General features: G+C 43.1%; 1 protein-coding gene across 2 annotated transcripts in view; it reads right to left on the minus strand.

The window, feature by feature from the left end:
• The window catches only part of sorl1 (sortilin-related receptor, L(DLR class) A repeats containing), an 80579-nt gene extending 60005 nt beyond the window's left edge, over window positions 1-20574 (minus strand). The window contains exons 1-3 of one of the 2 annotated variants that reach the window (XM_041940090.1): window positions 20224-20574; window positions 2771-2887; window positions 1024-1158 (exon numbers count right to left, since the gene is read on the minus strand). In XM_041940090.1, coding sequence (XP_041796024.1) covers window positions 1024-1158; window positions 2771-2887; window positions 20224-20544 — 573 coding nt within the window. In that variant the 5' untranslated portion in view covers window positions 20545-20574. The remainder of the gene's footprint in view (window positions 1-1023; window positions 1159-2770; window positions 2888-20223) is intronic. The other variant, XM_041940089.1, reaches the window with a different exon arrangement.
• Between the last annotated feature and the right edge of the window lie 1566 nt (window positions 20575-22140).

Consider the following 22140-nt stretch of genomic DNA (forward strand, 5'->3'; position numbering starts at 1 on the left):
AACACCTATCATTAACTGCCTATGAAGAGCATTGGAAGGAATGAGGCCACCTTTTATTTAAGATTCGTTTAATCATTTGAGTAATTATCTACTCTTTGTGACAGCTGGCTTGGGTCCTTGCCTTCGAGTGTTTGCTGGCTGTAGTCAGCGTCATTGGACAACTTGTCATACGAGCCAGTTTGTTTACAGCATACACCAACCTTTACCTCTAAGTGAGAATGCTTCCGTTCCTTTTCATCTACCCTGCACATCTCCAGAGCTTTATTCTTAAGAACGTCTTGGTTTATCGTATATTTTGACCCATTTTGTCCTAACTTGTTTTGGATCTCATATCTGGCTAGCTATTAGATGTACAGAAGTATGAAAAAAAAACCTGTTGATCTTACCTGAATGTCTCAACAACATTATTAGAGTTCAGTCTTATTGTTTGACAGGCTCTAAAGGGCCAAAAGTTCAAAGTGTAAAACTAAGTACCAAGCCAACAAACTAAAGCTAGTGAGTTCAAACAACTCCACAGAGCTTTGGTAGATCTCCAACATGGATTTGTGTTGAGGAACAGATGGAAGATGATGAAGGTATAACGAAACAATCACAATCCGTATGCATAAACATTACCCAGGAGCATAACAATGGCTTCCATCATTGTAATATGGAAAAAGTGGGAAACATCTCAGACACTTCCTGGAGCTGTTTGGCCCTGTAAACAAGCAAAAGGGTGTCCTAGAGACAGACTTTACCAAGAACTCTGTGGGAACTCAGAGATCTCTAAGGATTCGTTCAATTCTTTTCTATACGACACATTTGATTTCCCCCTCAGCCTCGCCTGCTGTCCCTGGTGTTAGGTGAGCTCATCATGCACGCAGCTGATAGTTGATAATTCCAGACAACTCTACGGCACACTTCACCTCATTTTCATAGCCTCGCCTCTAGCGGTGCATGTCCCAGGAGCAGTTAGCTTCATTTGCTTTAAAGAGCTTGTGACCATATTGCACACCTTAGTCTGTGAGTCTGACTGTGACTTACCCTCCTGTTGTCTGCAGGGCTGTGGTAGAACTGGGAGATGACCTGCTTGCTGCCGTCCTTGGCCTTGGCCCCTGAAAGCTGAAACTTGTCTGAGACGAGCGTGAAAGTGGTCCCGTAGTCGTAGGACACGTAGACCTGGAGACAAAGGCGACAAGGGAGTCGTCAGTGATCCGTGATAACTGTACAGAAACCATGGCACTGAATCACAGCATGGAGATTAGGGCTGAACAGTTAATCGTACTTTAAGTACATGATTCACAAGATTAGCAAATGAATATTTAAGAGTGAGTATTCATGAGTGAACTTGCTCTAATGTCACCTGTGACACCTGTGATTTTTTAAAGTACTTCCAGGTTTGTTAGCTTGCAGTCTGCTTCCTCCCTGCCTTCACCTGCATTTCTTGGTTTGTTTGCTTTGTCACTGCCATCTGTAGATCACTAGAACAGTGTGAAACCATTGGCTGAAATGTGTGTCGCTCTCAGGGACTTACTTGTTAAAAAAAACAGCTCTTTTGAGCTATTGGAGGTAATAAACTCCATGGGGGACCTTTAAGCAGCTGCAGTGCAGAGCTGTGAACAGCTGTTCTCAGTGTCTTCAGTCAGATATCAAAAGATGTGACCCACCAGCAGTTTGTCAATTTTATTGTACATGGCCAACAATGCAGCTGATATTAATAAATCTTTTAAATGTCTTTCTTTAATTGAATTACTATGTTAACATACCATAAATGTAATACGGATATTAAGACATGCAGGCTAAATTGGTTGACTTTTGTGAAGTAAGTTTACTTAGAAGCTGACTCTTCTCTGAGTAGCTTGAACCCTTTTATGACCTCAATAGAGCACAACTACATTATTTTTTGTGCCCAACGTTTCTTCTGGGCAAGCAAATGCACAGAGCCACAAGATATTACTAGTGTCTCCCAATGAAATCCTTCCAGTAATCTGTAATTAACTAAAGGCTTAAGTATCCTTTTGGCTGCATCCCTCAACATTTAAAAATGTCTACTCTTTCAAAATATCTGGCTATACAGTTGTGGGTGGGTATGTGAGATATGGTACACTTAAAAAATCTATTTTAAGTCTCTAAGAGTCTATATAATTATTAATTTAATTACAATTAAATTAATTAATTATCTCAGTGATGGTGTTCAATGTAAGAAAAAGGTGTTACATGTTAAGCATCCCATGGGTTGTTACTTTGGGTGGTTATTGGCCCAAAATTTAAAAAAAGATATTGTCCAATTGCTGATGTCTGACATGATGGATGATGTGGTTTGATTACATTATTATTTTACTGGTCAGTACTGATCAAACACTGGACGTCGTAAACCAAAAATAAACCAGTAAAGACATTTTTTTGTCTCTCAACTTAACATTTTGCCCAAGTACAGAGCAGCCCAGGAGGGGAAGTCAAAACAGAAAGATAAAGATGTGGCATGTTCAATGACTGCGCTTGAGGCTTTCAGTGTGTGTGTGTGTGTGTGTGTGTGTGTGTGTGTGTGTGTGTGCGCAAGCATGTCAAGATAGCAGATGGATTGCTTAATCTGTTACTAAACATTCACCAGAATCATGAGAGACGTGTTAGACAAGTGTGAACACACACACACCTTCTGCTGCACTGCTGATTTAATGAGGCAATGTAGCGACTAAGTTTCAATTGAAAAGGGAGATTAAGACAAGTGAGGTACCACGAACCCGATATAAGGTTAGAACAGACGATAACAGACACGTTCAGGTGAACTTACGGAGCTGGTTTTGGGCCCAGTGGCTCCTGCGCTGTCCCGAGCCAAGGCTACGATCACATTGCTCTTCTCTCCAGCCCAGTGGACCACCATCTGGTTATGGGAGTCGTTCAGGTTGGCCTGCAGGACAAAACTGGTTAAACTAAAGGTGCACCTCAGGGAGAAGGCAAGCAGACACACAATCTCTGTTCAGACTACTGTGAAATTTAACTTCCCTGCATAGATACTGTGTCCGTAAAAATACACAGCAAAAATACAAAAGCAGCAAATGGAAGGGTCACTGAAACCAAAAATGAAACTGAAATCAAAGAAGGAAATCACTATGTCATCACTAACTGTTCAAACCTGTAACAAAAGGAGGAAATTTTAGTTCCACTTGTTTTTCTGCTGGCATAGCGTCCCCTTCATTGGTGCTCTTTGGGGGCTTGGTCTTTGTGCAAAGATGAAGCCATTAACTAAGAACTGGAATTATAGCCTCACGGTTGTATGCCGCCACCAAGCAGTCAAGTCACCAGTTGAGGTCATGGTGACCATGACGTTTGACCTTTGACCACCAAAATCTAATCAGTTCATCTTTGAGTCTGAGTGAACGTTTGTGCCAAATTTGGAGAAATTCCCTCAAGGCATTCCTGAGATGTCGCGTTGACGAGAACGGGACGGACGGACAACCCGAAGACATGATGCTTCCAGCCACAACGAGCTGAGCACCGTTACTCACTCATATTAATACTGTGAGTACGTTTCACAGATTCACACCCCGATCCTTCGAGATATGCACAAGAAGGGGGGAGAGCAACAAATCATCCTGATCTGCTGACAGGCACAAGAATAGGTTCAGACGTCTCATCAGCTCAACATGTGGCTTGAATCTGTGGCTGAAGCAGACAGCAGTGACTTGTGTCTTCACAGTAAAACCACAGCCATAACTCTTGGAAGTTTGTAATGATTTAGACCCGGCACCTACTCAAGCTCATTTCACTTCTTTCATTTCTTTTAAGTAAAGATGCACCAACTTTCTTTCTTCAGTGGCCCAACCGTCAAACTAAAACAACGATAAAGAGAGCACTCAAGGAGCTGAACCACCCTTCACGGCTTTGTGACAACTCGTCAAGGCTATGACCTGACATGACCTCATGCTAGTCTGTCAGAGCAGCTCAAAAAACAATACAAATCACATTTAATAGACAAACTGACTAAGATTGTGAATATAGTCTAAATGGCTTAATTAGCAACAAGGTTAAAGCTGCACTAGTTAATATTTTCATATGAAAAATTGCCCAAATGATGACGTGTGATGTGAAAGGTGTTTCTCATAGTGATGAACCCTCCGAGAATAACCCAACTCTGCAGTTCCCCGCAGCTCTGAAAGCTCTGATAAACCCACAGTATGCTACCATCCAAGCAGCAAACAGCAGACAAACGGTTTGAAAAGAGTCACAAATGGACGACTTCTTTTTTAAAAAAGGTTCAGTAATGTCCCAAATCAGCTGGACACTGCAGATTATAGCAGAGGTTACTCAAATAGGAGAAAATAGTCCTTTTGTTGGGGACTATTTTCAGCTGTGGATGACTATACATCTGGTGTGCTGGTGAGCATGCGCAGCGGCAGGACGGAGTATGTTGGACTGAGTCAAAATAAATGACAGTGGGTGTGTGTTCATGGTACTGACGAGCCACCCAGTGCAACTGTGAGTTTTTGGAGTGGAGCTCTATGAGACATGCAGAGGAGGAGCTGCACAGATTCGTTGTTGGTTTTAGTCTTTTAATGAGATTAACTGACAATAAGACCTCGATCAGTGATGTGGTTATATGACAGAGGTCTGTCTTTGTTCTGTATTTTTCAGTGTGTGCACACCTATGTGTCTGTAGGGCGGGTAATGCATGATACTAATTCCCTATTCAGTGCACCTCCCATAGGGCACATAGATCAATGAAAAGAAATAGGCTATTTCATCTTTTTCATTGTCACTGCCTCACCACCCGTGCTGCTTTCCTTCCCTTATCTTTTATTGATAATTCAGCGAGGGGGGGCATGCTTCTGAAAGGGCTCTTTTTTTTTGCTTCAAAGGCTTTTTCTGCACTCTTCTAGAGGCTCACGCTGTGGAATAAACAACAAATATCTTTGCCACCCCTGTCAGCTGTGATCAGACGCAACCCTCGACCCACTTCTGAATCTGTAATGCCTACTATCACAACAACGATGTGAATGACAGCGCCAAAGCCATGGCGTTGCAATAGCATGAGGAACTGGATGTAATAAAATATTCAGCCTGAAGATTTCAGTATTTAAGAGCAGCTGCTGGCAGTGCAGCGTGTATCTCTGGGCCTGACATGCTGTTAATATCAGGATTTGGATTCATCATTCCACAATAATCTTACAAGGAGAAATTCATCAAAGAAAAGGCAGAGACACTGATAGCACCACCCACAGAGACCTCAAAATCTATAAAGCAATGCAGCAACAATATATATTGTGTTTTGGTTCAGGGGGGTGATTCCACAAAATGACATTTTATCACAAAATAGGTCCTGGAAAGCAGAGACTGATGATATACAAATGTAAGACGACCCAAGTTTGGATATTTCCTTTTATATGACGTTAAAGTCATTGCCAGAACACAGCGAAGCCAACATCCTGCAGGACCAGACTGTGTGTCGCCAGCAAGACACCACTTTAACCTTTTCCTCATGCGGCGTCCAACAAAGGGACGACTATGAGCCGCTGTCATGAAGCCAGCTTCACTGATACACAACTTGCCTTTCCGTCTCTTGCTTAAGTCATCAGCCTCCTGCTCCTCCTCCTCTCCATCTTCCTCAGTCTGCCTCCCTCAGGGCCGCCTCAGTAAAAGCCAGAGCCGTCTCTCAGGCCGAAGTGTTACAGCAGTAAATCTCTGCATTTTAGGCATCACTGGCCGTGATGCAAGCGGCCTAACGAGTGCCAGCAGCTCCGCAGACTGACACAGCTGAATCTGGAGAATGATGATGACTGTGAGGTAAAAACTATTTGCCAGGTTGCAGCAAATTGCAGCATTAATTAAGTAATGCTGCAAGGATCCATCCATAGATGACCACTGTCCTGTTCATAGGTGGTGGCTCAAAATAGAGGCTGCAACACAAAGCATGTGGCCATCGACGCCATAATGAGGAGCATTTGCAAACCATCAAAGCTCCTTGTTGTCGTCTTATCATCTGTGCTGTAAGTTCCACAAACGGCTGCTCTTAGCCTCAGTCTCAGGGCTCTCACTCAAGATCAACTGATCGTCCCTTTCGTGACCTTCCTCACACCAGCACAACAGGCCACTCAAGGCCCGTGCGAGCATTTTCACCATGTCATGGACGCTCAGAGAGTTGCACACTAGATGAAAAGCAGCCGTTTTCCGAAAATTCTCAAGGGATCTCCACTTTACAACATTTTTGTGGTCCAATTAAAATTTAAAATGCACAACGCGCTGTGTAAGTGCATCATTACTGATACCGCCTGCATTTACTGCTCCGTGTTTACCACCAGTAGAGAACGTATCTGTAGTGATCTGTCTCTGGAACAGGACATCCAACAACGTACACTTCAAAATGAGCTGCAGAAGAGTCAGCCCTGGCAGTCTGGGCACACCTGTAGTTACTGGTGGTAATAGTAAGTTTGTTTTCCCCTACAACTCCCACAGTTCAAGAGGACACCCCCAAAATGAAAGCAACCACACGTTGAGCGGCTTATCTGTCAGAACAGCAGGAGACCAACCTGTCCCCGCGCATCTGTTTACAGTGCAGCCACGTAAATCACACAAATGAGAGCGAATTCATCGCCTCATGTTGTCAACACAGCAAAAGCGATCCTGTGGTTCTGTTGAACTCTTTCGGTGTGATGAGGAAGCAGTAGGAAATGTTGCATTAGCAACAATTTGACTGCAGGAGAGCTACCGGTGCGCGGACAGGGGAAGCTTCGACTAATGACTTCCAATTCCAAACAACAACACTTTAGTTTCTATTTCAGTGTTTTTGTAGTTTCCTGTGAATCTCTTCTGCAGGTTAACCTTGAATTCCAAACAAGCACGCTGGCCTCTGCCACGAACACTAAGAAATACTACACAGAGAAGCAATTACCAAATGTAAGAAATAGCATGAAAAATGGTTGAAATGATGAATGACGATTTTCAATTAATAATATTATGAGCTTTCTATTTAAAAGGGTTGGATGATTGGATGAATATATCATGTATTGGCTGAGTCCATCACAGGTTGTTTTTTGGGGGCCATTTCTGTCATTTTATTTTGCAAATGTATTGGTCTGCCTCCTAAGGGCAAATGAGAGCTGCTGCTTAGCGACGGACCGGCATTCAGAATGAAAATGCAGAACCAGAAGAGCCGTACATGAGCGGGGTCACTCGTGTCAGGTAAAAAAAAACGAACCAGGTTACTTTAATGAAGCCAGTGACTGCCCTAGATCTACAGTCGCTGGTTGGTTGGAAAATTCGAACATATCCCTTAAGCTTACGATCGACGTGACACTGCTGGATTCAGAACACCAAGCTAAGCATTTCTACCACAAATAAACTGTAAAACTCATTTATTTTATCAGCAACTGCAAGTAAAACCACTGTGACTTCATATCATATTCATATCAAACTATGTTACTGCACTGGACAAATAGCCATCTTTACCAGATTTTAGTGCTGCTTCTGTTTTTTATTTTAGAAATATTCACCATTTTTGACCCAATAGCTTCCATGTCACCCGACCCACCTGCTGGTCTCGGTTCACTGGTCAAATAGGAAAGTTCTTTTCCTTCATCCTTCTTGTCTTTACTTCTTGCATCAGGCTCTGCGCCCTTTCGTCCTTTCATGTCCCTTTTCTTTGTCTGCCCTCAAGCTGGTGAGCAAAATGTGAAGTCGTACAATAAATAACAGCCACATACATTCTCCAGCCTTTGCCACCTTCGTCTCAAAAAAACAAGGGAAAACCTTGAATACAAAGGAACACACCAGTGATTTCCACATGATTCTATCATTACATTACAGCATTTATAAAAATATAGATCTAGACTTTCCTACTGTGACTGGGAGGCCCAAACCTGGGGAGTGTGAAGGGTGTTTTATAGCTTGCATTTGTACATTAATTACCAAGTGCTGTTTGATCATGAACTGAGCAATATGCTCTACACATAGAAACACGATCTTTGTCAACCCGTATTAATGTTGCTTCACTACAGTAGCAAGGAGGAGAAGCTGTAGCCTAGAAACACCTGAAAAGAAACACCTTCCATCTATGCACATAATGACTGGACACAGATGAAGCTGCTGCGTCCCAGCATTAATCTGAAAATAATGTATACCTTCAGGCTAACGAGGACTCAGTGCTGGCCGTGGTATTATTCTGATTTAGCATATTGTTTTGTTTTCGTTCTCACACACTGCGCTGCAACATGGCGGACAGTCCAGAGGTGAGTGGAGGAGAGGTGTTATCTGCTCCCCTCCATCAATCTCTGTGACAGGTTTGTGGTCACTCGGGGAGTTGAGCGGGTTGGAGGGACAGGGGTGGAGTCGAGCACATCAAAGATAGCCAACAAGGCTACTACAGTACCGGGTTTCTGTCCTCCTCCCTCACACTCACATGCATAATGCATCCTGTCTGACCGAGCGAACGGCGTGCGAACCCTTCAGAGCGGAGAGGACTCTGTAAACCCAGCAGACGAGTCAGAGAGCGCAGAGAGGAGGGATTCGCTCTTTTCGTGGCGGGTCACTCCTCGGCCAGACCTTGAGAGCCGACAGGCTGGAACAGTGAGTTTATCGCCATCTTAATGGTTCCCCGCTCGCTCTGTGATGGGGGGAGCCAGATTTATATCTGCACTGCCACATCCTGCTCAAAGCAATTAACTTCTTGGGCAAAACAATCAAAGTTATTTAAATTGGTACACACAGAGTACACCGTGCATCAAATGGAAATAAGACACAAAGAAAGTGTTTATTTTCATTAAAACTGGAAGACAACTTCTTGGTTATGGAAACATTCTTTTACAAACCACGGCACTGATGATTTTCTGCATGTGTCTGCATGTGAAATGAAGCTAAACCATCACATTATACCTCTAGTTTTCCTTCCATAAATGTAGTTACACATTATGGGCCTGGATCCCCCTGATCTGTGTGGATTACTGCCAAAACTGTGTTCCAGAGATTGATCAGTAAATGCATTCAGGATACTTAAGAAAGTCCTCCACTGATTTAGCATAAATGACATTGTTGGACAGTTTAAAAACGGTCAAAATTGATGCAGAAGAATCTCTGAGTGTGAACACAGAGTAGAAACAGTAGAAAAAAGGCATAGATGTGAGTGCAGAGGCTTCACTGTTAAACCACCATTCAGTCTGGAGCCAGTCACTGAAGAAAAACCTGCCTGTGTGGAGCTAATGCTGTTATAACAGAGGAGACTCGTGCTCAGACTAACTCATCTCATCACACTAAAATCATGTCGAAGTAATCATTTTTCAGTTTTAATGACGGTTTTTGAAGATTTTTCCACCACTGACCACTGTGCCCTCATAGGACAGACAAAAAATGTAAAGAAACTTTGCTGTATAGGCTTTAAATAGGACTGTGCGTCAGTGTTAAGTGGGTCCATCAGGCTAGAAAAGATCAGGTTTGTTCTGTCACTGCACGACACTATACACAGTATACACAGAACAGCTAGCTGAGAGAACTGATGCGATTCAGTACAAGGAACACCTAAATACTCTGTGATCCACCTTTAAACACGACGCATCTGTTCTGATGGAACTTTAGTCATCAGCCTCTCAGTCAATGAGCCGACGAACGGCAGCTGTGGACTTTAATTAATGCTGGGGTAATGGTGAGAAATTAGATCCGAGTGCTCCGAATACAATTAAGATGAAGGACTCGAACACGCAATAAGAAAATCACCTTACTCCTGAAAGAGAGAAATGCTTTGACTATCAGCCAATGAGGCTTTTTTCATTTGGAGTAATTATTTATTCTATTATCATTAATCTTCATGTTTATTTTTCTCTGAGTTTTTGTTCAGCAGTATAAACAAGCTAACGAGCTATGCAGTGAAACAATCTGAACAGGGGATCGTGGTAACATTCACAGTGGTGATGATTTTCACTTGATGCTGCAGGATCTAAGCCTATCACACCACACAAATACACAGGACAACGCTCAGTCAGTCCGTCCAAGTGCACGCCAATTTCTTACCACACAGCACTGTCCTAGCTGCTGGTGGAGAAAGAGGATGAGTGTGCACTGTGGATGGGGCCTGCCTGTTTAGACGAGGGTGGGGCTGAGCTCCCCACACAAAGACGGTGGACAGCAGAGCATCTCCAGAGCAGAGCCCCCACAGCGGAGGGAATGGAACAGACTTCAGGATAATTTACCAGAGTCAACGACCACAATGCACAATGCTGAGACAGTGTGATCCGTTTATCACACACCTGTTGAACAGGTAGAACACAAACATGCACAAATGTGACATTTTTGGCCACAGCAGCTGCCCCCCTTAATCCACGCCTGGTTTATATGGAAGTGGTTGGGTGCATCCCAATGCTTAAAAGTGATGACGAAGTGCTAAAATCGTCTGCAAAATATGCAGTCGGCCAGCCAATTCAACAAATCCTTGCCATCACCTTAAAGGTCCCATCCCAGCGACCATACCATTATCTGATCAAGACGTTAAAAGTTAATGTTGACATTATGTTCATTCTATTTTTATTATGTTAATAAACTGCCTTCTAGCATTTTCCAGAGGCTTTAGTCACTATCAGAATACTCGTCAGACTATTAGAATTACCAAATTATACATCATGATTATAATTGGTATTGACTAATATGGAAAAAAGGATCATTATAGTATTTTTGCCACATCACCCAGCTCTGCTGTAGATTGGTCTGTATCAACACAGTCAATGCAAACACAAGTGGGTCACAAACGCTCTCCAGGTTAGACAGCTAGCAGACAGTTAGGCAGCTAGTTAGCTCGTGAACTCCTCGTGACAATTTGCACAGATTTACTTTAACATGAGAGTGAACCTGCAGATTGCAGTAATTGCACTGGTACAAAGAGATTTTGTTCCAGAATTTTGCCTTTGTAAATACTGGTTAACCAGGAGTTAAGGGTCAGTTGACCACCACCCCTAGCCCCCTGCTGGTCCTGCTCTGGTCTTCTGTGGCTAAGCCTGAAGTCTGTCACCACCCTGCACTTTAAGCTTTTACTTCAAAAATGAAGACTTAAAACTAAAATGGGAACTACTGATAAAATGACTGCTATTTTTCATCAGTTAATAAAAACTAAACTAGAATGTGAAACATAGATTAATGGACAAATTAACTCATCACCGTTTAAACTCTTTCTGAACTACCTGCATGCTTCTGCAAAATCATACACTGTAACTTCTAACTCCTGATGAGGAAAACAATGTCCCACTGAACAATGAACAAATATCCAGAAGTTGATTTACCTGTTGCACCTGTTGCACCACCCTTAATAATAAGGGTGACATGACCAACTCTTGGAAGAAACAGATTTCTGGACTAAATTCATCAACAGCCCACTGAGAATTAGAACAGAAGCAGCAACAGCCGGCCCGATCCACAGAAACATGCCGAGAACATGCAAAGACTAGACACGGTTAATCTGTTAACCCCTGAGAACAGGCGAGCTAGCCGGGACAGAAAAGTTAGCTCTGACCGCCGACTGCTGGAAAACTCACAAATGAAAGCTTTATCGCTTCATCAACGCTGACTGGGAGCAGGGTTTCCATTATCGGTTTTTATCAGTTTCTGTCGAGAGTGAATGAGGTGTGTTGAGCGATGATAAAATTACTTTCTATAAATGAGTCTGGTGGCTTTGGCAAGAGTGATATGATGGCTGCTAAAACAAAAAGGATGCTACTCTCTAACAAAAAGGCTTATCTCCTTCCATAACGTTGTCAGACCCTAAGAATAACGATCTCAGCCTGTCAGTGGCACAAACAAACACTTGCGTGGAGGCTCCGCTGGGCGCCGCCATGTCGCGTTCTTCAGTTTTGTTCCATCCTCCACTCGACTTTCAGACCTTCAAACTTTGCTGATTTTTCCTTGATGTTTGTCCTTCTAACATGAGTAAACAGGCTACGTACTTAAATAGCTTCTTTTTTGTCCGTGTTAGTTGTGTTTATTGTTGATGCGCGATCAGGAGTCTGCACAGGGTGTTTTATTCTGAAAACCTTGTAAATTGTAACTGTAAAAAATTCAACAGCATATGATAATACTTGAAGGCAATGTGGTGTTAACCCTTCATCAGTTGAGCAGGTTGGCAGAGGACGAGCAATGTCACCAGGTAGGAAGTATTTTAGAACAAGAGCAGCCTGCGAAACAGGCTGTGCTAAATTGTCAAGAGGAGGGCTGACAAGTAACTTCTTTAACAGGCAATTTGGTAAAACATCTAAAGAATAACAACAAAACAATGCAGCGTTCAAGCAGTTTGCTAATGCTAGCAGCAGGAAACAGCAGCAAACAACTTTGCCGCAAACACTTGAGAATTGAGAAAAAATGTCCACAGGCATCCGACAACACTCGACGTGTACTCAATCTGAGGTAAAGTGTGTGCTTATGTTTGCACGTGTGTCTGTCTGTACTGTAATGGTAACATTAAGCACTCATGTCAGTCCTGGGTATCGGCAAGCACTAAACTGTAAGTACTTGTGAAGTGGCATCGCTGCATCCTTAGTAAACAGTGACTTTCCTCGAACCTTGCGACAGATTAGAACAACACTTATAACCATGGCAACTGTACACAGTAAACATGGTGATATCTACAGCCTGAAAATGCAAGACAAAAATGACGGCTGTGTCTAAAACTTGACTATAGCTGATGCACTTCCTCCTCATAAAACTACGACTGAAACTAAATCAAAATCAAAAGCCAAAATAAAGTGTTTTCAATCACATCTTATGGCATGTGGTGTCCATATATGCTTATATGCTTATTTGTGTCACATCCCAAACAGTCGAGCGAGGCTTTTCCTTTCACTAACGAGCCGTGACGTGCAACTGAGAAACTGGCCGCATTCCTTATTTATGCTTGGGTCCAAATAAAAAGCCTCTGGTCTTGTCTAGCTGCAGGGGTTTCAACTGGCTGGCTGACAACAGTTAAAAGCCTCATCAATGTGCAGTGTATTGATTATTTGGGATGAAACCAATGCCATTCCAGAATTTTCAATTGCACCATTTAGTATTCACAAAGCATACTCTATTAATTGCCAGTGGAAAGTGTCATAAAAAGCATTAGCAGGCCGAGATGTAACACAGAGCACCAGCCTCTCGCAGCGTCAGCCAGCCAGACGAGATAAGTGCAGGTCAGACATATCTCGTCGGAGGATTAGCTATGTAAGTGAAACTTACAACACAGTTAAATAAACTCCAGACAGTGCTGCTAAGCCAGTGCATTACAACAAGCTAGCAGCTCCTTCCCTGGGTAGGTGTAGGCACGATTGAAGTCTGTTTTACATCCCATCATCCCACTGGAAGAGAGCTCAGTTTGTTGGAGTCATCCCATAACTCGGCTCATTTCCAGTCTTCATATCTCTGAGCCTTAAAATCGTATTATTCTTCAACCAAGAAAAATATTTGCCAGCCAAACGAGATCTTTTAACTTGTTGTCTCTCAAAACAAGGCAAAAATGGGCTTATTTCTGCTTTAGCATCAAGGAAACAACACTTGATTTGACTTGAGAGGATTTTTTGCAGCACAGGCTTTACAGCAGATACAGGAACTACTTTAGTGCTACCCGCTGCATTCCTCTCCTTTCTTCCCACCCTTCTGGCACTTTGATATCCTATTGGTAGCGTGGAGGAGTTGGGCTCTGTGTCTGGTACTACCAAGGAGCGGAACGGAGCAACAATACACTTGGGCATTTAGCCTACACTCTCCCACTCCACCCTCCCCTCTCCTCAGCTCTGAGCTCTCCATTATTCAACTGTGGGGGGACGTGTGGGGGGTGGGGGCATCGTGGCCAGGGGAGCATCGGCGGCAGAGCCAGTCTCAAACAATGACATCATCTCTGCAGGACTGGCAGGCAATGAAGGCTCGCTGCACGCTCACCAGGCGCTGAGCGCTCTCCAGTTTGCATGTGTGCTGTAGCCACCAGTCAACACTTCTGACCACAGGGAGGAAGCACAGTCCTCACGATGTGACAGCGGACATCCCCATGACGGTTCTTTTCAGGTTAGCCTTAACTGATTGACAGCAACAAACGAGACAACCAAATCAGACTTGAAAGGACACGGAGGAGCAGGCAAATTGGCTTTGTGTCAATGAACCTGAATGTTAACGCAGTTCTAATGCAAGGCTTGTCAGTGTGTGGAATTGAGGCACTCAGTAGAAAATGATAAATACTATATTCAAGTTCTTTATGGCTAAATGAGAAGTGGCTTCCACACCAAGAAAGCTCTGCTTGAAACATCTTGACAGCAGCTGCACAAACTCAACCGGACAAAACGTAATGAAGATGTTTTCATACTGGAGCTAAGTGCTGCGTCACGGCACACATGCTCAGTTGGCTGTTATGCCTCCTGCCCAAGCTCAGGGCGTCAAACGTGAGTGAGTCAGTGGTGAGGTTTAAGAAAATCAGAATCAGCATGCAAGTGTTGAGGGTAGAGAGGTGTGCCGTGTGTTATGAGGGTGTGTGAGAGTGTGTTTTGAGGATGCAGCTTGTGGGAGACTGATGGTGCTGTCAACACTGCTCCATCTCCAGGTGATCTAACAGCACACATACACGCCACTCACACAGAGCGGTGGTCTGTGAAAATCTGTTCCTGTGTCTGGTTTGAGCTTCCCAAAGATCATCTCTATCCCACACTGTGGCACCTTCACATGGCGGCTTGTATGTGAAAGGTGTTGCCAGATGGACCTACAGGTAAGTCTCACCAAACTCTGATGTTCTGCTTCAGTCTCTCCGCTCTCATCAGTGTCATTTTCAGACTGTATGCAACATGTCCAGCACCAAGTAACAAACAACGACTAGCTGGGGAACTGAAGTTTGATTTATATCATATGTAAGCTTTACATCAGCTGATATCTACCTCCTCGAAAATCAAACTGCATGGGCTGCAGCGATACCACATGGAAACAACAAGAACTGTGATTGGTCAGCACGACCGGCTTGTTTTTTCTCCTATGAGATTCTGATCGGAGTGGCAATTCATGAGATCTTGATGGTGGAGACAAACTTAAATTAGTCGAGAAACTAATCAAAGGTCTTGTCCTTTTCACTTACACACATCAACAGCAGGAGTCACAAGGTTAAATGTGTGAAAACATATCGTTAGAAATGAAGTATTGAGGTGCTACAGAGAGGCCCCAGCCCTCAAATCATATTCTCCAGACACGAGTAACATGCCCGTTTGGTGCAGACCCCAGCAAACATCATACCAACTAATATTCCCACCCGCATCACAATCACAACACCTGTCAAAATAATCACAATCTGAAATAAGGTTACAGCTACCTGAATGCATCTTTAGTAAACAGACTTACAGACCAATGCATGCGTCTAGCACTACGAAGGTGTTATCAGTTGGGTATAACTATAAATGAAAAGCTACAACATAAGCAGCTACAGCAGGACTGTCAGCACAAGTCATAACTTCTTATTGTGATGTCATGAGTGTTCAACTTACTCCACTGCCTCCAGTTGGCCAGAAAAATTAGTAAGTGTAGGTTTTAAGTTTGGATCTCCTTGTATGTGCAGTCATGCTGACTATAATTGCTGATGTTTACAACCCAGTCGAACCTCTAAACAAACAGAATGCTGATCAACGATCAATTACGTGTTCATGGCATCTATGGTAGCTGGCTAAGAACTGAACCCAACACCCAGACCTCCACACCCAGACCTTTCTCCGCGCTACATTAACACCCCTTCCAGTGCTAGCAGGTAATGTTGACACTGCAGTGGAAGTGGAAGTGGGCTGACCCAGTTCTCTTACACTTTTCAAAAAACTGAAATTTAAAAAGCATCACTTCACAAGCAACGACTGATCAGACCCCCTAAAGATCCCCGAAAATCTTCAAAACGGCATGTAGACACTTTAATGAAGTGGCCACGGGTTCAACCGCTCTAAGAAAATCCACATTCAGTAGATTAGAGCAGCACACGAATTCATTCGTTTAAATCTGACTTTCTGAAATGACCAGTGAAATGATGTTTGTGGAGTGAAACGTTCCTGGGCGGGGATGTCTTAACATACCACAACATACAGAACAAATGTGAGCACACTCACTGTGTGCCTTCTTACTGTTTGTTTACACTCCGCAGTACTGCGAGCACATGATGATTAAGAGAGGTAATTGTAACATCGGGAGACCAGAAATAGCAGTGACGCTGTCTTTGAACAACAACAACAGCTGGTGGACAAACAGCAGACACGAGGATTTAAAGCTGTCGGACTCGTCATTACGATGCTCCTCTCCTGCTGCCAGTCCACCAGTCTTATATTTCTAAACAGCTGAGGTGACTATAAGATGTTAACACACAGACAGAATATACAGGTAATGAACTAAACAGCCAATTAATTCAACACAACCAAGCACGTCATATTCTTGCCAGCAGCTTGCAGGAGGATCTACACAACATTCAACTTGACGCAGCAACCCTGCAACACCTTCTTTACAAAGTGTTTACTTCAATTCTGAATTGTTCAAATATAGAAATGAGCCACCATATTGTCACTTTTTATTATGACACATTTGATTTCATACTCTCACTTTTAATGACAGCAATGTTGTTCCAGTCTTTCAACCAATCACAAGCCCCAAGCCTATCTTAAAATAGGTAGAGCAAATGCTACCAAATTTAGCCAGTTAGCATGTGTTAGCTCGTGCAACAAGGGCATCCATTTGGAAACAATAAGTCAGATAAAGCTCTGTTATTATGAAAATGAGAATGTTAAGGCAACATTTTACAATAATGAGTTAAGTTTTAATCATTTAATCATTTGTTAAAGTTTTAATCTTGGAGATTTTAATTTAAAAAAAATAAGTTACCATCTATTACCAAATGAATTCAAGCAATTTTCTGATCGTCATGAAATGTGTACCTTTGTTGTTTTATAGGCCAGGGTTAGTTTATAGCCAACCAGAGCACAAAAAACAAATCAGACGAGTTTCGTAAATGTTGAACACGTGTTTGAATATGTTATATTCCCGCAACATTATCTATTATCAGCCTTGTCAATCATTGTTAAACCAAACTGAAACAAAAGGAAGCAAGTAGGAATGAAGGATTTTGTTTATAAAATTTATTTATCCTAAAGTATTTTCAAGGGACACTTCTCTGGCAAGTTTTTTTTTTTTTTCATTTACCATGGTGAGTACTGTAATTTGAACTCATCACGAGTCCTGCAAAGTATGCCCCTAATCACCTTTGGATATTATTTGGAGACCAACAGCAAATAAACCATCATTCTGAATTAGCAGTTCTCTGAAGTGTGTTCTTTCATTTTGTAAAGACATTTCTTCATCAAAGGTCATATGACGTAGAGATGCTGGGTTTTAGCGTGCTTCTCTGCGCATCTCCCATAGTCTTCAACAGAGCTGGCAGCAAAGTCTGGCTAAAATTGTCAAAGGGCCCAAAATAAAATAAAATAAAATAAAATGTAGACCAAATTACAGTATTATTGTTTAATATTTTCATTTTCTTACCAAAGTAATGTTATTTGTATGAGCTTGCCACCAGGGGTTGGCACACTGATCAACAATCACACTCAGGGCCTTTTATAAAATACGCACATTTCCTAAATTCATTAATATTCTGCGGCTGGATGGGAAGCTTTGGCAGGCCACCAAGTAGCGATCACTGATGGGCTGTGCCCATGTTAACTCGACGTTCAATTAGTGTGGACCAAGGTCCAAACTTTGAGAAGTCCTGCTTAAAAACATGTAGGCTTATTATGTTCAATTCCCAAATATTCCAGTCTAACAAGAGCAAACCAAGCCTCACACCAGGTCAGTTATCCACAGTTTAGGTCAACGGTTGCATGATTAAGTATTCAAACTGTACCACACTCAGACCAAGCCATTATCTCAAATTACCATGCCTGCTCAAGCTTCTTAACAAGACCAGTCAATTACAAGCCAACAGGGACGGCAAGCTGCAGAAAAAAAAACACTTGACAAGCCAATCATTTAATAAAAACCTCCACCAGTCACATCTTTCACAAGCCAGGAAACCAGATCCTGATCCGACTCTCCAGGGGCTATTTGTCCTGTTTGCTGTGTTTGGACTGTGGGTGTCACTAGACAAGAAAGAGGCGGTCAGCATGAGACAGCAGGCTGATGACGAATGATAGAGAGAAACACTTCCCTCTGCTCATTTCTCCTCTGCCAAGCTCATTCCGGCTTTGTCGGCGACAGACAACCACACATACGATGACTAACACCCACGCTGTTTTTTTCTCGCATCAGCTCGATCATCCTCTGTGATTTTGACCCCTCTTGTGCATAAAGGTTGTTTTCATCTGTTTTCACCTTCCTTGTCTGGCCCTGAGGTGGCCTTCCTCTAACTTATCTCCACTAGTCAATGTGAACATTATTTGCTGGATTCATCATTTGCCAAGTAATGCTGAAGTCAGTCACAAAGATATTCTGCTCACTACCTTATTATACAAAAACAGCCAGCAGATACTCACATTTGAGAAGCTGGAACTAGTGAATTTGGGGCATTTTTGCTTAAAAAAACTACATACATGTCCAATCAATTATCAAAGTTGTTTTTAAAGATCTGTCAATCAACTTGTCTTTTCAGCCTCTCCCCTAAAATCTGCAGAAACGCTCTGACCTTTGATCCATTTCCCTTCACAATTCCAGCCAATTTGTGTTTATGCCGCTGGTTCCCAAACCAGTTCAGTCCTCTGGAGGTTTCACAATGACGCTGCCCTGTCTCTCACTTTCTTTCTCTACGTGGAGGTGAAATGTTTTTGCAAATCATGTTCCACTGAGACTTACAGTTTGCTCTGAGATGCTTCATTACACATACATCAAGGGGTTTGTGTGAAAAGCTTTATAATGCTGGTAGGCTAGGAGAGCACAACACCCAGTGCAAGACGTCAGACTACTGGATAAAATGTCACTGTAATGAACGACAGTGCTCTACTGGCTCTAATGACTGCACCACTGCCAATAACCAATGCTGTAAACCAACACTGGACTGTGACTGCCCCTCAGCACAAGTCCGCCATTATACTGACCGAGGGCAAGGAGGATGACGATGACTATGACAGCAAGCATGGACTTCCCAAAAAAAAAAAAATGCAATTCAATTCAATCAAGAGTGTTTGTATAAGAGTTGAGCATGTTCAAATAAGACCTATTTAGGAGAGAGTCTGGACAAACGGTGCCAGCAGCTGCAGGACTGTTGTAAAGGTACAAATCAGGAGGAAAATATTTGCTTTCAAGTTTAAGCAGAATGGGGTCAGTGAACCAGCACTAGCACCAACTGGTCTGGTGTGGAGAGGACTCTACACCAAACCCCATTTAAAAATCTGGCTATTGTATGTGGCCTTACTTGGCTGAAACGTCTGACACTGTATATATTTCTCAAAATGTAATGTCTCTTGCTGAATTCAATTTTTACCCGATTTACCTAACAGAAGTAAAATTTTGTTAACTATCGTGTATAAAAATAAAGCTCTGCTTTAATGTACTGCATGAACACTTGACTGCTAGCAATTCATAAAATGTCTGGTCATGTTCTATCAGGTGTGTACTGTGACAGTACCTGACGATGAGCAGAGCGACTGAGCTGCCTTAGTTTAATGAAGTTGACGTTTGAGCCTCAGAGAGTGTCCTCGTCTGACAAACTGGTTTCTTAACGCGAACTTTTCTGTTTCATTTCGCCTTGAGACAGAGGAGAAAGGACAACAATGGCTTGTGCCATTTCTCCCTCACATAGCATTAGCACCTCTCTCCTCTTGTCTTCCTGTACGCACAACAACTATTACAAAAGCAGACTGTTTGGTTTCCCTGTTCACCGGCAGGCAAACACACCTGGCAGCAGGACACCGAAACGTTTCCACAGTCTGAATGGTTTTCTGCTAACTTCGGTATGAATTGAATCTACGCAGCAGCTGCTTCATCCGTACTTGTGTTTGGTGAGCTGTAACGTTATGCAGCTAACGTTACATGGAAAACACCAGGTGGACCGACTGACTCCCACACCGTTTCTGTCTGTCTGTTCTGTTCACAGGACATGTCGCTTTGAGGTTAAACGGGTCACTTTGCGCCTCTTTCTCTCCATACAACAGCGGGCACCAGCAGGGCTACTTCACCATAAGGTGCAAGAAATGATGTGACTTAAAAACAACGGCGGGGCTTGCGTAATTCCTTGAATACATCCTCGCCACTAAAGGGCAGTCTGAGGTGATGCTCGGTGCTCACGTTTAAAAGGTGTACCACCGAGGTGCACTACATTACCTGTCCGTACACCTTTGGCATGGTCGATTCACTAGTGCTCCGGCGGCTTCGATGCTGCGGATAGACACCCGAGTCCAACCCGCCTTCAGCGGCACTGCGAGCGGCCAGAGGCTGCGCTGGAGCCGCGGCGCCTCCTCCATCTCCGTCTGCTGAATCCTCGTTTGCTCCTATTGTGAAAAAGCCTCTGTTTTGCGGCAGCATGTAACGCTGCTCCGGGTGAAGACGAAGGGTCGACGAATTTAATCCAGCGACCCAGAGAACTATTAAATACAACGAACAGCGAACAGAGGACTGCATCTTGCCCGCTTGGGATATCGCCATGTTTGTGTATGTTTGGCTTTTGGATTAGGTAAGACTGAAGAGCTCCTTCTACCGGCAGTGATGCCCCCGATGCTGCGTTCACAGACCATGGGAATGTGGGCCAGGCCCAGGCCACTCAGTTTAAAGACGCTTCTGTTGCCTTGCTACACACACAGGCATGAACGAGCATCCGGTGCTGCTCACACTGATTTATTGATTACAGTCAGAACAACAAGAGAAACGCAAATGTATTAAATTCATGTATGATGCACACAGTTCTGACCAAACACCCTTTAGCATGGAATGCATGAACATTTATTTCACCTATTGTTATTATTGTTCTTCTTATTACTAGTCAATCAATCAATCAAAATTTAAAAAAAAAAAGTGAAATTAAGAGCAGTAGCAGCAAAACACAGAGCAGAGGTAGACGGCTTGCCATATACAACGGCGCCATCTTAGGAGATGGGAAACTATTACTATTACTAGTAGTAGTAGTATTGCTGCCACCAATGGCCTTCCACAGTATTTTCAGAGACCACAGCTTGGTGTTTTCACCCTTCGGTTTTTGCATTTATTCAGTAGACAAGATATAACACAAACAAAAGTGAACTCCTACTTTTTCAGTCTTTGCCGTGTACAAAGACAACACAGACTAACTTCAGTTCACCATCTCAACGTTAATATTTATTTACAGCCACTAAACTTTGCATGTTTGCAAGCAAAATGTTCACCTGCTACAGCCACTTGTTCATGAATTGTTCTTTGACTAAATATAATTAAGCATTCAATACCTTTGAGAGAACAGCACACGTTCCTGAAATGTGTAGCAGAAATGAAGGTAGACAGCACACACGCGTCCATGTGGCCAAAATGCCTTGGGCGGAAGTGCAAGGTGTTTAAAAAGAAAGACCTCCTTGAGGAAAATTGATCAATTTTCTGCATCTTTGATTGTCCTCATAAAATACAATTCAGCTCAGCTCAGCAATTCATAGCTGATTTTATTCAAACTAAACTGTGTTAAAGGTAACTAATAAATAACTGAAATCTGTTAATTCAGCTCAATGTTATTGCCCATTGCAATAGTAATTAATAATAATTGTCTTTTTTATTGTGTATGGGCTACTATTGTTTATTAACTTAACATTAATTAACCCCAGTCACAGTCTTTACAATGTACAAGTACCTCAAACTTGTACATGACAGCAGTACTTGACTGAATGTTCTTAGTTTCATTGCACCACTGACCAGGACACAAGCAGCATCAGTTATTTGCCATTTTTAATGACAGATTTTATGATGTAAAGTTAATCGTGTCCAAACAGGACTTAAAAAACAATGTTTGATGACGCCCCCTTAGAGATAGGGTGAGGAGCTCTGTCACTCGGGAGGAGCTCAGAGTAGAGCTGCTGCTCCTCCACGTCGAGAGGAGCCAGCTGAGGTGGCTCGGGCATCTTTACCGGACGCCTCCTGGACGCCTTCCTGGGAGGGTGTTCCGGGCATGTCCCACCGGGAAGAGGCCCCGGGGAAGACCCAGGACACGCTGGAGGGACTATGTCACTTGGCTGGCCTGGGAACGCCTCGGGGTCCTCCCGGAAGAGCTGGAGGACGTGTTTG

The sequence above is a fragment of the Chelmon rostratus genome, chromosome 7, assembly GCF_017976325.1.
Source record: "Chelmon rostratus isolate fCheRos1 chromosome 7, fCheRos1.pri, whole genome shotgun sequence".
NCBI classification, from domain to species: Eukaryota; Metazoa; Chordata; class Actinopteri; order Chaetodontiformes; family Chaetodontidae; genus Chelmon; species Chelmon rostratus.